Source organism: Pavona decussata, unplaced genomic scaffold, assembly GCF_977016875.1.
Source record: "Pavona decussata unplaced genomic scaffold, jaPavDecu1.1 SCAFFOLD_95, whole genome shotgun sequence".
Classification (NCBI taxonomy): Eukaryota; Metazoa; Cnidaria; class Anthozoa; order Scleractinia; family Agariciidae; genus Pavona; species Pavona decussata.
The window spans coordinates 746,364-762,607 of record NW_028145512.1 but is presented as its reverse complement, the minus strand read 5'-3'; the positions used below and the strand labels follow the sequence as shown (position 1 = coordinate 762,607).

The 16,244-nt window shown below is 36.5% G+C and overlaps 2 protein-coding genes across 7 annotated transcripts in view; one reads left to right on the top strand and one right to left on the bottom strand.

The window, feature by feature from the left end:
* LOC146472980 (octopamine receptor beta-2R-like) overlaps positions 1–546 on the bottom strand; it is a 14,655-nt gene extending 14,109 nt beyond the window's left edge. The window contains exon 1 of the mRNA XM_085118739.1: positions 370–546. The gene's annotated coding sequence lies outside the window, so the exon portion shown is untranslated. The remainder of the gene's footprint in view (positions 1–369) is intronic.
* The window catches only part of LOC146472979 (adenosine receptor A2a-like), an 18,358-nt gene extending 2,114 nt beyond the window's left edge, over positions 1–16,244 (top strand). For 2 of the 6 annotated variants that reach the window (XM_085118744.1, XM_085118741.1), the window contains exon 2: positions 13,975–16,244. In XM_085118744.1, coding sequence (XP_084974870.1) covers positions 13,984–14,934 — 951 coding nt within the window. In that variant the 5' untranslated portion in view covers positions 13,975–13,983 and the 3' untranslated portion in view covers positions 14,935–16,244. Of the gene's footprint in view, positions 1–783; positions 887–6,961; positions 7,096–13,974 lie in introns of those variants that run through there. The other 4 variants (XM_085118745.1, XM_085118742.1, XM_085118743.1 and 1 more) reach the window with 4 other exon arrangements.

Sequence of the window (16,244 nt, the reverse complement as noted above, 5' to 3'; positions counted from 1 at the left end):
TGTGAAATATTTTTAGCGGCTTGTAAGAGAAACAGTGTTTAAAACACACTCGGTATGCCTGACACTGATATAAGTGCGCGGCAATTTCTTCTCTGTATAATCATGATCAGTGGAAGATGCCTCATAGACTCTCTCTAAAGCTTACCTTATCGGTTTTGGCGATTACACCGAGCCATGCAGACTCCATTTAATGTAAAACCTTTCCAAAATATCAAAACACAGCGGCAAATAACGAACAATCTTTTTCTTTCATCTCACCGCGATGGGTTATCAGAGTTTGGGTGTATATTCAATAAGGTTCTTAAACTAGAAAGACCAAAAAACAGTCTCTCGTAGCATAATTAAAGAAAAGGAAGATACTTGAGTTACCTTCAACCTAACTGCTTTGAGCTTGCTCGGCCATTTTGTTGTATATATTTCTTTCTGTGTATTAACCTGTGCTTTGAATTCCCTCGATTAGCTATCTCGTGCGTCCTTCCGTTTGACGTAAAAATGGTGCATTTTTCTCTTTTCGGTAAAAGCGGGAAGGGATTTAAAAGATTGTGCATGGCACCGAGAAAGCTTTCTTTGTTCAGTTGCAGTAATTTTACAGTTCATAAAATTTGCATATCAAACTTAAAAGTACTCAATATAGTTGGCTCTTGTCAGTTTTTACTGTTAATCGCTAAGCAATGCAAGAAGCTTTACGTGCAGTGACAAGCAAGTCAAAATGTCTTACCTTCCCATTCACTGTGTTTAAGTATTTCCCTCCTTGCCAGTGGATTTTAAGCTGCGACCGATCGACAACTAGAATTTTACTGCAATTATTATCAATTCAAGTTGTGATTGATAAATTAAAAAAAACGACGTTTCCTGGTGGCGGTAACCATCGCCGGAGCCTTCCAAGGTAATTTTTAGGTGATATATTCCGATTACTTTGAACTCTTCTTTGTGAGTATCTTTTTGATCTACTTATTGCATGCCTTATTTTATCTTCCGAGTATATAGCTTCTATTAACTTAAGATGTCAGTACGATATTCCATTTTTCTTTAGCCGACTCATAATATTCATTTTAACTGTTCAGCGAGTAGGATTTGACATATGCATACAGTAGCGTCTCCTCTTTTAAGGCCTTTTCGAAGTGTAATGGCAACGCAGAAATACTCTAAAGTTATGTTTCCTATCTTCATATATATTTGACATGACATCGCCATTTGCCCAACAACTTTGGCAGAAATTACTCATGATCTAATACTGTTGAAATTACAAGCTTTAAACCGTTCTACGTTTAAGGCGGGATGTTTTTCTTTTAGAATAATTTTCTGACATATGATTGACTCATATTTGATCAAAGGCAAGCAAACCTTTTCCTCTGTCTAGATTTCTTTTGTCTCTGTGTGTTATTGTGAAATTTACTTTTCGCTTCTGTGTACATTGAATTGTTCTCGAAGACGGATTGCGCGCTAAGTACAGTTCATGCTGTCATCAAAAACTAAACACAGCAGTGACCTACGTTAGCCTGGCAACGAATTCAAACGCTAACGACGAGTGACAGAGCTAACACCGCTCGTGAACTTTAAACGGGTGTAAACGCTAAAAGCAGAAGACTTTTTTTCAGGCAGGAAGAGGCTCAGTGAAGCAGCTAAGTGATGCTGAATTGAAATGCAGGGCAGGCAGCTGGTGATTATACCTCCTAATCGGGATAAAAATTTAACTGACTCCTGTCACTCATCATCACTTTTCGATACAGGTTATATTCAGTTTCCGGCTTTTCTTTTCACTAGTACAATCAGTTATGTTTTGGCACTAAATAAAACGTCAAGTTCTTCTCTAGTTGATTATAAGTTTCGTACATGCGATGTCTTAAATTAAGTCCTGAAATCGCCTTGACTTGGCAAGATCTAAACAAAAGAACATTAAGTAATAAATATGAAAAATTCAGTGGCGTGTGATGGACGTCAAATAAATCGATGAAACAAATTGTTAGACTTTTTCACATGCATTTGTTTAGAATAAGCAGGCCAGTTAAATCTACTCCATTAAGTGTTTTCTTTAGTTTAAACAAAAGAAACTTCATTCATATATTTACAATGTCTAGAGAACGTGCTGTATAATGCGGTCTTAAGACGTGAGGTGACCATGTGCCTGTTTTGCCTGAACAAATATCTGTCTAGTTCAGGTACCTTAATCATTTGACATTTGGTTCAACTTGAGTTTTTCATAAAACAATTTCTCTTGTTAAAACACACATAAAACAATGGAATCCTGCTTCAAGTATAATACAAGTGTCTACTGCTTCAAGTGTTTTCTACAGTTCAAATAAAAATAAATTACCATTTATGCTGTCCAAGAAAACCTGCTGTAATGTGATCATTATAAACTTGCCACTTCCTTCACAAATGGGCTCAAATTAATATTATGTGTACGCGAAGAAGGAATGATTCAATGTTTTAACAGAAGAAATTATTTTACGGATAATTCAATTGTTTAAGCGGACTGAACGAACAGATATTTGTTCAGGTAAATACTGAACATGCACACGGTCATCTCACGACTTTACGCCATTGCCGAGCACTTGTTAATTCAAGCGGTTTCCAATTGAGTGTCGCAAAAACCAAAACCAAAGTAATTACTCTGGCCAATCGTAACAGATGAAACAACACAACGAGCCAATCAGAATTCGAAGCAATGGCGCCAAGCGCGGGAAAACGCGTGCGGCCAAAACACGATTAGTTTTGGCTTTGCCTCTTATTGGTTAAGAAAGTGTTAACCAATCACAGAGCGTAGTAATGCAAAACCAAAGTAAACCCGAAATTACTTTCGACACTCACCCAAAGGTTCTATAACCGTATTGATGTTTGATCGGTTGACGGTGATAGTAGACGGTGAAAGTAGCCATGAAATTAAAGCGTACTTTTCAGCCTCATAATAAATGAAGTATCTTTTGCTAATTTCTATCACGCTAAAGTTTGGAGCTGTGCACGGACAGGGAGAGGGCTTACTGTAAAAAAAAAAAAAAATAGAATAAAATCTGTAGATATTATAGTGTAGTGGCAAACGGAAGGAAATGACTCGACCACTGTTTTTCTTTGGAGCTTAAAAATTCATCATTTTGGTCTGAGTACCATTTTTTAAACCACGTTTTAAATCGTTGCTGCATTACTTTAACAGCCAATAGAAATTGCAGCAAGTACTGATTGATACTGTAACTACGAACATCGTACGATAAACTACGGGCAAAAAGAATTTCGGACAATTTCTTGGCAGGCAGTTTGGACTGTGTTTTTTCGGGAAATTTTGGACGTAACACTTTGAGGGGATGCAACCTGTATAAAATAATCATTAAAATGTTAGATTTAAACACACTTCTTCTCCTGTAATCAGTCTTAATATAATGATCTACATGACATATTTTGAGCCGAAACTGCATGCACTTGTAAATCCAAATGAAGAGTAATCTTCGATTTTGCCCTGACAAATTAAAAAAAAATCCAGCTTGAAGCAGACGATGATTTATTTTCTTAATTAATATTATCTTAGCAAATGGAGTACCTAAATATATATAAACGACAATGTTCCGACGGTAAAATTTTCCGACTATGCGTTGGTTCGGACAGAAAAAAAATTCAGACATATTTTTCGTCCGTAAGAGTGTTCGTGCGTAAATTTTTGTGATTAAGGTAAGCCAAAACAATAACTACAAAATAAATATAAAAATCTTTCCAATTATGCAGTCGGTAAAGTGCATGTTGCATTGATTTAGTATTATATTTTATTTCTATTTGGTTTTCATGGGTTTCATAATTATGAATCGTTAATTACACAGCTGGATTATTCGGAAAGAATAAAAGCTTGGATCATTGCAGTAATAATGATTCAGTGCAATAAGGCAAAAGCTTTTCCGGCCTAAAAAGGGAATTAAGAAAACATTAACACACTCAGTAAATATTAAAATCTTTAACCAACCAAAAGGATTTAACTGTCAGGTAGCATTTACTGTCGGCTTCGTTTCTGTTCCTATATCTGTCCTCCGAGCCACAATCCTCATCGCATCAAGTAATTTGACATGCGTTGATTACATCGGTATAGTGTCAGAGCAAACGAAAGTTACGCGTTCTCACCAGACCTGCTCGCGACTATCAGCGGTTACGCCTGTGTCGATCTTTCGTATAGCAAAATTAGGTAAGTTAACCCGACGAAGGGAAACGACAAAAGTTTTCTCGATTTTACCAAACATACTCAGTGATTGTTAGGTTTTAACATAAGTGAGATAAGGTGTTTCTTATTGCCGCTATGTCAACAAAATTTAACGTGATTTTGCATTTCAGAGAAACAGATAAAAAAGTCGCGTTTTCTCAATTCTCGAAAATTAATAAAAACCGGAACTGTGAAGTGAAGTGAAGTGACAGTTGCCAAAATATACGTAAGGAACAAAAACTTTAATCAAAGTTTGTACGATAGGGTACTTTACCTCAGTTCAATGATCAGCAGAGACGGAACGAGGTCTGAATATGTATATCTCTTAAAGCTGGGAAACCTAAAACTGAGTTACAGACCGAAAAATTAAACCTACTGAAGCTAAAATTTTAGCAAACAAACTGTGGATTCTATTAGTTTGAGGACAAATAAGATATTAATGTACACTTCATCACTGTCAAGGATTTTAGCCCTTCCCGCCTCAAGGCCTCACGTTGTGCCCGTCAATTACGATTCATAGATAGAGAGGTTTTCACTACTGATAGGCAATAGCGAATCACGGCTCTTTGCTCTCCAAGTCATTTGTCGCTTCAGTGAATCACGTATTTGGTCTGGACTTCAGTTGCACTTATTAGCATGGCCAAGCGAAGTAGAATTTACAGAATACCATTATACAACAAATGGTGTGAAAAAAATCGATAATCTCTGCAATGGACTCGCCCTGTTATTCAGTATAGCAAAGAAATCTTTGTTCATATAATTTATAGATACACCGCTCGCAAAAAGCACCTTTTTAAGAGACGAGATTTCCGATTCTAAGTGAAGAGGACAATGAATGATGATTTTAAAACCGTTTTCATTGTGGGCATGTAAGATATACGTGGCCAGAGAAGAAGCATTAAATAATAGTTCTAAATTCATTTTGGCTAGGTTTCAAACTTTCACACACTTTCGTTACTCTTTACTTTCAAAGAGGAATCCCACTTAAAGAAAAAATTGAAAAGGCGGGAGTTGTGACGCATGAATTACCTAAACATTTGATTTTAATAATTTCAAAGCAACCTTACCGGTATGGCTCAATTTTATATATTTACCTTGTATTTCGTTTAATAGTAAACACAGCGCCACATAGCTGGACGCTGTGTCTAGAGATTTCGAATATTAAATTTGACGAGCATGTTTACTTAACTGGTTTTGTTGTCCCGACTAACGAATAAGAAACGCATTTGGAATTTGAAAATTTGGTAGCCATTTGGATTTTTAACTAAAATCGAAAAAAAAAAGTTAATTAAAAGCTCAAGCGGAATAAAAAGCACGGGAAAAAATATTCTACTCTTAAATATGCTTTCTAAAAAATATGTCTTTCAATTTTTAAAGAGGATTAACAATTATAGGTAGTTGTAGATAAGGTTTCAGCGTTCGATCATCGATTTGCCATTAACTTCGCTTGTTTCACCTGCAGCTCGGGAGAGGAATCCCATATAAAATCAAGAATAGAAATTTTCTGAACGAATTGATCTAAAAGCAATTGATAGTTGAAAAATCATCGATACTTTGAAAGTTATTCTTTGACATGTCGGCTTTTTAAAAATCTTTGCTTTTCTTGCGGCTCCGAGGGTGTTAAAAAGAGATTTCATGTTGGGACGCAATAATGACCGCGTAAACAGAAATGCGTATAAACACCCGCAAAGCAAGGACATTCAACCTTAAACCGGTTAAAAAAGATGAAAATGGATCACAATTCAAGGTCTTAAAAGTTTAATGAAGTAGTCTTTATCAGTGGTGAAAACAAACCGTGTACATGTGCCTCTTGGGTTTAAGTGCTTTGAACGTTCAAGCTTACCGCAGGTGATCAGGATTTAAATGGTAACCCCAGCAATTTTGTCCGCATAGTTCGATCTTTCTGGTTTTTTTGTTGGTGTCAGTTAAAAATATTACTAGTGAGTAACCATAGCTTTTTTTTTTTTAATTTTTTTTTGCGTGAGGTCGTTCATGCTAAACCTGAAGTATATTTTATCTGACAAAATGGTGTGAATTGAAAAATTGCCACATGCGAATTGAGTTCCTTACATTGATTATTTTTATTACTTTTCGGAATAAAAACCTACAACAATCATTTCCTAAATATATACAGCCTGATTTTGGCTAGCATTCTTTTGGTGATAATTTTTAATTTCTGTTGGTAATATCTTTTTCGAGTCCCTAATGGATAAAAATATCAGTGTAGCTTCTAATCACTTGAGGTCTTCTATCTGCAACAAGGCACCATTACGATTATCAAAATATATCCTTATGAAAAAAATCAATCTCAAATTTATTATAGCTCTGTTATTATAAATATTATTGTTGTTTTCTTGTTCTTGGTTTGGACTCATGAAAATTTTAGTTTTCGATGGTCTTATGTTAATTCTGGTCCAGCTTGTTTACCGAAAGCGTTATTCCCATTTTAGAAAGACAAATGGTAGAAAATTTACTGACCGGTGAAATGGGCCGTTATTTATCCTCAAAATTTTAGTTTCTAGCTCATTTCCGGCAGCTGAATTTTTATGAATCTAGATAATATAATCCACGCATTTTTCTAGGATTGTCACAGCGAGCACAAGCTTTTCGGTATTAGAAACAATTGTTTTTCGTTTTGTTTGCCGTAGATTTATGTCACTCAGATCTCATGAATTTTCGATTGGCTAGGCATTAACGTTTACTTTGTTGGTAGCAATTGAAAGCTCTGAGTGACAGCAGTTCATTGAAATGCAAAAAGGTGTGATAGCTTGTTACTGCCGGGTGTTAACATTTGATTATTCCTGCCAGAACAAACATTAAGTTTTAAAGAAGCTAAAGAGAAAGAAGACGATTTGACATCGTTAACAAGGCCTCCTGGTTTTAGGAACCTTCAAAGATCTTGCTGGATAACACACACTGTAAGTTAAAGTTTGGTTACCGGCGTAGTATGTTTTGCCCAAAGTAAATGCTAAGTGGTTGCTGTTCTTCAATTTCTGTGATTGCTTGCGATAAAGCAAACAGTCCGTGATTTGCTTGAAATCAAGGCCCGGCGGACAAGAAAAAAATATGACAGTTGAGTTCTGTGCTGCCAAAGCTTTTAAATAAGAAAGTATCTTCTGAGGTTTACTCCGGCTCCAGCCAAAGATTTCAAAAAAACATGATTATTATTCTCCGTCGTGTTCCTGTCGTTGTGGAATGTTCGTTGGTGTCATTTCGGAGATACTAACTCAACCAAGTTATTCTGTAAATGCCATCTCGTCGTCAGACCACAGCAACTTGCCGATTGCTCATTGGTTTTTTCTTCGCGAAAATTTAGTAGATCCCCCGTGTTCGTATGTTAGGATGACCTATAACGATTTACAATTGTCGTCTCCACCTTCTGCTTCATTTCAAGCGCGTTCGTCTTGTGTTAGCTGATTCCTTATTGTTATTTAGTGATTATTTACTTCCAGAACTATGTCTGATAAACTTGATCTGCGATCTGTAACCCTAAATGCCAGTATGTAACTTTCGTTCGGAGTTAACTGAGCAGCTTTCAAGCTTGGGAAGAATGTTTGATTTGAAATCTGGTACGTTTGAAGAAAACAATGATTTAGGCATTCCATGGTTGTTGAGAGAACTTGTTTGCCAATTTAAAACGATATATATATATTTTTCAGTTTGATACTAATACTGACAGGTTTGATCTTATTTTCTGATGTGAAAAAACATTGAAAGGATCACTTAAAAAAATCGGCCTGCTTCAGGGATATCCGCATTAAAAATTTATTGCACTAATTCCAGTCTAGTTTCGATTCAATTCGATGCCTCGAAACATGCTAACGATTTATTGCGATACCAACTACTTGTCAATTTTTCTATTTAGCATTCCTGAACAAGCAAACAATTGTTTCCGAATCCATAAAAATATGCAATGAATACGACGAAAGCTTGTAATCCCTCGCGGTTGACAGTGATATACCACAAGGTGCATATGGAAATTATGAATGGCGAATTTTGTGTTGCATTTTATCCGTATACAATTCAAATATGAGAATTTTATTCTCTATCCTCAAACGAACGGAGCAAAATTTTCCAGAATATATTTGATGCTGAGGTCTTATTATTACATTTGAGGGTAAGGAATTGGTTTGAGGAAGGAACACTGGCATGTTTATTAGCGGATGTCGTAAGGACCTCCACGTATCACGATTGCGCAAATTTAATAATGGTGTTGTGAAGCTGTGAAAACAAAAAAAGAAAAGAAGAGAAGTGATGCCGGTTCTTTTATCAGGAAAAACGGGCTTTTGTTTTGATTTCGATGCTAAAGAATAGAACAGATTTGATAATATTAAGATCGATTCGTCTCTAGACTTTCTAGAATATGTCGGCGTTCACACTTGCTAGAATCGCTCCTTGTTGACTATGTAGTGTTGAAAATGATGATGGAGTATTTATCTTTCCCCATTATTTTTAAGCCTAGAATGGCTGGAGACACAGAGGCAAGAGCTACCACTTTTTTCTTTTTTTGGCGGTCATGTTTCTCTAATAACATAAGACAGCGTTTTCTGTTTCTTAAAATTGTAATAATGACAAAGGGAAACAACAAATGACAGTTAGCAAACAGAAATTACGGGAATACTTATGAAATCAATGAAATATTTCTCTTGTACATTTTAAGTGTAATTTTCATCACGCGTCCGTGAACGTACGATTAAGTTTTAAAGGACTGTTAAGGTACCAAGATACCGGCGTTCGATAGAAAAAAAAAATGGAACTCGTTGAACTATAACGAGGGTATAAATGGTAACGAATTGCGCTATCTGGTTTTGCAAATCTGAAGGGTCAGTGTATTTTTATTAGCGTACCACATCGATGTTGAATGATCAACAGCAAAGATGCTGAGTAATACATAGGCACGGTACTCATAATGGAAAAGGCGATCAAAACAAACTGACCACATCTGAAAAATTATGACATGTGTTACTATATCTTGGTAAAGAGTGGGTTACTCTGAAAAGATCGTATAAGAATTATGCCGTTTCGGCTGGCTTGTCTTTAAACAATGAGGTCGAAATGATATATTCACTTCCGCTGAGGTACTTCGACGACCATCATGTTGTTCTATTGTCAATCAAAAACGAGTGAACCGCGGTATAAAATATTTGCAAAGAATTTGTTTCATTACATGCATCATTTAAGATCATAATGGGCGGATCTTTCGAATGACATTCGGAACCGTCAGCAAATAAAAATATTTGTAGTAAGAAAAAAAAAAAAATCCTGACTTGAAAATTTTACTTTTCTTTCTTTTCTCTCACTCGTTATTAAAACTAAAATTAAAATTAAAATCGCTTCTGCATGCTGATTACGTTTAAAAAAAAAAAACAATTAAAAGTGTTTTCTTGTTTTGTTTCGGTTCAAACTTTTTTTTTATTAAACTGAATTTTAATTCCAAATTCATTTAAGTGAGAGTAATACATGTACATCCGGGAGCAGATTTCCCGTATCACAATACAAATGAAAGGATAAGACCCAATTCTCTAAGTTTTTGTGAAATATCGCACCCCGGCTAGTTTGGACAGAGTAAAAAAAAAAAAAAAAAAAAAAAAAAAATATGAATAGGTAAAGTGCACTCGGATTTCTTTTTTACGAGTATGCCTGTGTCAATTTCTAGAATAATACATCATTCTTATTCATTCACCGGGCTTGAAATATACCATCACATTTATTTCATGTACCACACGTTCGACATTCAAATCCCAGCAGTATGCAGGATGTTTGTCCCATGAACCTAGCTTAATGGCCTTAGCTCATACGAGTCTCCTGTAGCTCAGTGGTAGAGCATCCTGATAGGAGCACTCGGATTTCTTTTTTTTCCGAGTATGCCTGTGTCACTTTCTAGAATAATACATCATTCTTAAAGATAAAAAAGTAAAAAATAATCATTGATGGCTCTGGGAAGAGCACTTGATCGTTAATAAACCCTTTTATTTTTTGTCTAGGTGACAAGGGCCCTCAATTTCAATATTTTTGCAAACGTTTTGACTCCCCGTATCGTTTGTAAACTTGCAAGCCGGGCCTCATGAAAGATTCGCATAACCAAATCTTTGCATTTACTAAACTGGAGCTAAATTTAAAGGTTTTAATACTTTTTAATTTGCTAATCCTTCTGCCTAAGCCACAATGGAAGACTCGTGGAAACACTTCGAGATTAACATGGCTACACTTCATTATCTTCAAGCGATCATGTAGCTCTTAGGTTTGGCGGTACAATTGATCAAACAAAATAAGTCATTTTGAAAGTAAGAGCTTATGAACCATAGATCATTGAAAAGAATATCTTTTGCCTAAGTCAAATCAAAAACATATTATCAATGTTAATGATGCATATTTCCTGTATTAGATATCAACAGATCCACTGTTCTATGCAGCATACAAAACTAATTTTGGAAACAAATATGTTGTCAGAATTTCAATTGAATTTATACTGGGAAAAAGTTTTGCATAAGCCTTCAGAGATTTGAGTAATCCCAGCTATTGTAAAACTTTGACCAAATTTCAAAGCAATTACTGCTGATCGCCATACTTTGAAACAAGTTAATTAAAGTTATCATGTTTTGTGCACTGAGACCGCGTGCTATTGGAACAATTAAAACACTGTAAATTTAATATTTGGCTATATATCATAATTTTTTTGCAACTAAAAAATATTCTAATTATAAAGTGGCGATTTCTGTAATGCCGAGTTAAACGACTCTGAGTTTTAGTTGCTGGTTTGCTGAAACATTCCGATTACATTCTCAAAATAGACTTTTTCTGCTCTGCTATATAGCGCTACTGCTACTAACCCTTGTCAGCTAATCATCTACTGGACCTTCTCGGCACGTGTAACTTCCAGCAAGAAATTTAAAGATGATACCAGATTGTCACGGTAATTTTATCATTTCGTGAAAGGAAAACTTTCGTTGCTTTTGCTTTGCTTTTGAGGTGAATATATTTAAAGAACGTCGGATATTAGACAGGGGCACCCAACGACAACAAATAAACAAAATACTTAATTAAAAATGTTGCCTCCTGCAATCGTATTCTAGCCCCGAATTTACAAGTTGTTCAGTTGGCTTTACGAAAATGCTAGCTGACCTTATTTCGCATTTTGAACGACGTATTTGTCCCTCCGGAGACAAAAGGAATTAGTTTTCCATGCAGTGTTACGAAATTCGCTTTGACGAAGGGCTTACGAGAGAAACCTTACGGTTACAAAATAACCTTATCAACTCTGTTGATAAGACCAAACATTCGCTACGAAATTTAAGACTCACATTTTGCCGAAGACAAACTATGTCTAAATTTATTAGGTGATTAAGGGCTTCCGAACAGGACCGGACAGCTATCCACAGGAATGAACCGTTGCATGTTCCTGGATAGACCAAGCATTTAAATTTAAATTTTTTTTACTGATGTATAATGATAAAGATGAGTCTCAAATCGTCCGTTACAACTATCGTAGAATTTACTTTTTCTGCAAGCGTGGATTGTTTTCTTGTATACATGCTCGATACAGCTAAGTTCAGAACCAGCAAATGTTCAGCTGGTTGTTCGATTGTTCTGCGAAATACAAACAAATACTAAAATTTTGAATGAGGCACCCTGTTGTTTAGTATCAATCTAACGAGATCATTTCTCCAAATGAATAATGCACCAGTTTAGTGGGAATCAGAATGAAGCGAACAGCACCAACAAGACCTCCAATGAAGCAGAATTTTCCTAGATGGTTCAATCCATGCAGTGTCACTTTGTTGAAGAACTTTCTTTCTTTTCTTTTTTTTGGTAATAAACTTTGTCAAACCATGAATGCCGTGCCGCTATTCAATGCGGCGTGGATGAGTTGATGAACCATCATTGCTGTAAGAATGTATTCTTACTTGTGATTATTGTTTTGGACCTCACATGCTAATTGCCATTCGAGGCGCCTCGCTTCTTACAAAACAAAAGAAGGATTACTAACTAACTCGTTGTCAATAAAGCAGCTGAATATCTTTTCATGTCACCCGAAGGGCTTTGAAAACACAAGAGAAGTGTTTTGTTTGTTGAAAAGGTCTATCTTATTACTCTTTATAAAAGGGTGCCGAGACCCTCGAGCACAAACTTGTATCTTCTATCCAGCTTATTGCTGTACGTTTCATTTGTTTCTTCATGAAAACTAAAAGACTTAACTATTAAGTGCTGCCTCGATTAGATTTTTCTTAGGTACACAGTAATTCAAAACAAGAATCCAGGGAAAGATAAATAAATATAGGTGAATTTCATGACTTTGAAATGAAATTTTAACTCTAATTAAATTCAGCAACTTAATGAAACGTATCCACATTCATCGCGGCTGGGCAAATCAAAGATCTAAATGGGGAGGTTTGTACAATTCCTGCAGTTTCTTTTTTCTATCGTTATCTCCGCAAACTAAAAGTCGATTTGTCCAAATCAGTAATGTTCCTGTTCACCTCGTTGCCATTTTTTTTTTTGGTTCAGTACAGTACTAAATTAAGAAAAGTTCTAAGGTGTAAAAAGTAATTACTCTTTGTTCTGCAAACAATGCCCCCATTGGTCGACTGAGCAGTTGAGTCAAATCCAATCTTGGAAATCTATTAAGATACACAGGGCTTTTGATCGCTTAAAATGTGTACTAGGCTTTTGTGAGATCACACGACCGCTTGGGAATACTCCGCTACTGCTATCGTTGATATATAAATAGTTCGGTGACCACTTACCCATTGAAAAGCGTAACAGACCAATACTCTTCTGAACTGCCTCCAATCGGTCGGTTATTTGCATTGTTATACGCATGTCAGGTAAGCATGATCCTCACGAGTTTAAACACAAACTATTATTACTATTTCGTTTCAACAAGAATCCCAAACCGCCATATTGGACTCATTGAAATCTTCTTAGTCTGTTTGAGTTCTTCTGACTTAGAGAATATGCAATCATCTTAACCAAATCCTTGGACATTTCGGAACTGAAGTTTGAAATACTATTTTAGATCGGAACCGAGAAAAGGAGCATCCATTTCGGGTCGAAATAGTGCCTTAAGACCTTTAGCTTATTTGATATTTCATAAAGAACTGATTAAAACAAAGTAAGCTTTGACAAGCAAAGGCTGGTCTCAAAGGAACAAGATCCCTAACTTCTGATACAAAAAGCTTAAGTGGCGTAAGAACGGTTACAGCAAAATTTTGTGCACAAATTTGCAATTAAAATGTTTATACTCTTGTATTTATATTTGTAATTACATACAACATTTTTTGGGCATTTTCAAGGTTTTAGTAAAACGGGATTTGAAATGAATCACTGTTAAAGTTTTAGCCAATTATAGGTCCGCTTTAAAAACCACTGCTTATGTACTATGTAACAGTCTGCTGCGAGATGTTGGTAGCTATGTCATCTCTAATTAGCCCTTTCTAACGCATGCATGAAGTTGCTCCCATGCATGAATTCTACAAAAAGTGGTTTTCAATTAAGTAAACCTGTCGTAAAACCAAAGCCAAAGTAATTACTCTGGCCAATCCCAACAGATGTAAACAACACAATGAACCAATCAGAATTCAAAGGAAAAACATGAAACCGGCGCCGAGCGCGAGAAAATGCGTGCGAGAAAGTCACGATTGGTTTCGGTTTTGCTTAGTTTCCGTTGGTTGAGAAACTGGCGCGAGTTTTGCAAACCAACCACAGAGAGCAGGAAAGGGAACGCAAATTACTTTCGGCACAAAATTGAAAATCGCTCCATTTCGCACGCCATTATAACCACTGCTCTCTTTTCTTAGACAGGTAAAATGTCAGACCCGACAAACATTACGCTATTTTCCAACACCACACAGCCAATGGCTCGAGCAGGAGGAGGGGTCAGTTATAGCAACCTTTCCAAAGAGTCAGTCATCGTGGCTTGCTTCTTCTACACCATCATCGCGTTAGTAGCAGTGTTTGGTAATCTAATGGTGGTGACAGCCTTTTTCATTAACGACAAGCTCCGTTCCGTGACAAACTACTTTGTACTTGGATTAGCAGTAGCTGACATTTTGGTCGGTGCGATCTCTGTGCCTTTGTGGATGTACATTGTGAACGCCTATACTACCCCTACACTACCCCAAAATTTCGAAAGCTTGAACGTTTTTTACACTACAATGGACAGCTTTGCAGGGATCTCGTCCATTCTACACCTCATGGCCATTTCCATGGAGCGTTACTTCTGCGTCGGCTGGGCCGTGAAACACCGTAACATGCCAAAGTATGTCTATTACGTCGCGCTATTTTTGGTTTGGTTGATTTCTGCTCTAGCGGCTTGCGTCAAGCTCATGGTTCCTACAATCGAGCAAGGAGACCTGGTCCTGTTGGTCTTCGTTGTCTTCTTCCTCCTTCCGCTGACGATCATCGTGGTCGCGTACGCTGCGATTTGGAAAATCGCCATGACCAGGATGAACAACAATCCGAGCAAACGATCGCTGAAGCGCGAGATTCGCACGGCCACCACGATAGCCTTTGTTATTGGGTTCTTCTTGATTGCTTGGACGCCATTTTTCGTGACTCTTGTTGTCGTAGTGTACTGCCCCGCGTCCAAGTGCCCTTTCAATTGGTCTGCCACGATATTTTACAAAGTTCTGCATTATTCCAACTCGTCGATCAATCCTATTGTGTATGGAGTGCGCATACCGGAATTTAGGAAGACATTTAAATTCATCCTTAGGCGAATCTTTGGGCCCCTCTTGGGGGCATGCAGAAGAAACTGACAAACTTCTATATCCGGCTGGGCACTTATTAAATCGTGGAAGTTAAAAACATATATTGATCAACACGTAAAGGGATAATGCACCGAATAACTAGCACATAAATGGTCCAAGATATGGGACGACATGCTGTCCTAAGTTCGTTTTGGTCAGACCTACTTGTCAAACGACTTAGCAATTAATTTTTGACGAAGACGAGAAATATGTGTGCAAATAGTGCTTTGAAGGTGCAAAGGATATCTACATTTTTTCTGCGATTTTGCATTGCTTAAATGACTCGCCGCTTTAACCTAAAAAAATATTGTGTAAAATATCGTGACATTGCTTAAATGACTCGCCGCTTTAACCTTATAGATGATACTTAGACGTAAAAGGAACGCTAATTTGTGTTAAAAAGATTCATGTCAGTAATTTCAGCCAGATAACTAACAAAGTAAACATGTATTCTTAGAAATGGATAAGATTACGCTACTTCTGCATCACCATTTTACTCCTTCCCCATCTTAACCCTTTAAACCCCAAGATCAACATGCATACTCCGCTTACTGTTTCACATGCATTTGGTTTGGTACTAGCTGGGCCGTTTACATATTATCAACACATGGTGATAGGGGCTGCATAAAAGTCTTTTTAAGGCGGGTTTGGAGAAGAACAAGTGATAGAGAGAAATTGTAAACAATGTTTGTAACATTAATGCAACAATTTCTCCTCTTCTCATTTCTAGTCCGGGTCCCTTCGTAAAGGTTCGTCAGATGCGTGTAGTTACCGCATTCAAGATATTCAAACCACGCAAGAATTCATTCAATTTGAAGAGTACACTGTTAACTCAAAAGGTCTGCTCTAACTCCAACGAATTCGATTGTTTTTCAAAGGGGGTTAAGGGGTTAAATTGTAATGGGAATAATAAGGGAAGGACTCATTCAGTTCTAAAAAAGTCAAGTGAACCTCCAGATCAGTGTTTTAATTAACTTAACAAGACGGCCATTATTCCAGGGGCTAAGGAAGATTTTTTTGAATTTTTTTTGTGCAGTTTGCATTTTAACATTACCATCATCAGTTGCTTTCAGGTGGTCATTCAGTGATAATTGTATTAACAGATGATGCTATAGAAAATATTGTTTATTGAATCTCCTTTTATTGTGTTTTGTATTTTGTATTTTAATTCTTACGTTAACTTGTGCTTATTCTAGTTATAACCTTTTTCTTGAAAGACTGGTGGCGACTTTCCGTTTTATGCAACTGTACTGCTGTGGCCGGTTTATTCACTGCAAAAACTTGATTAAAAGAAGATTGATTTTAAGTATATCAATGAA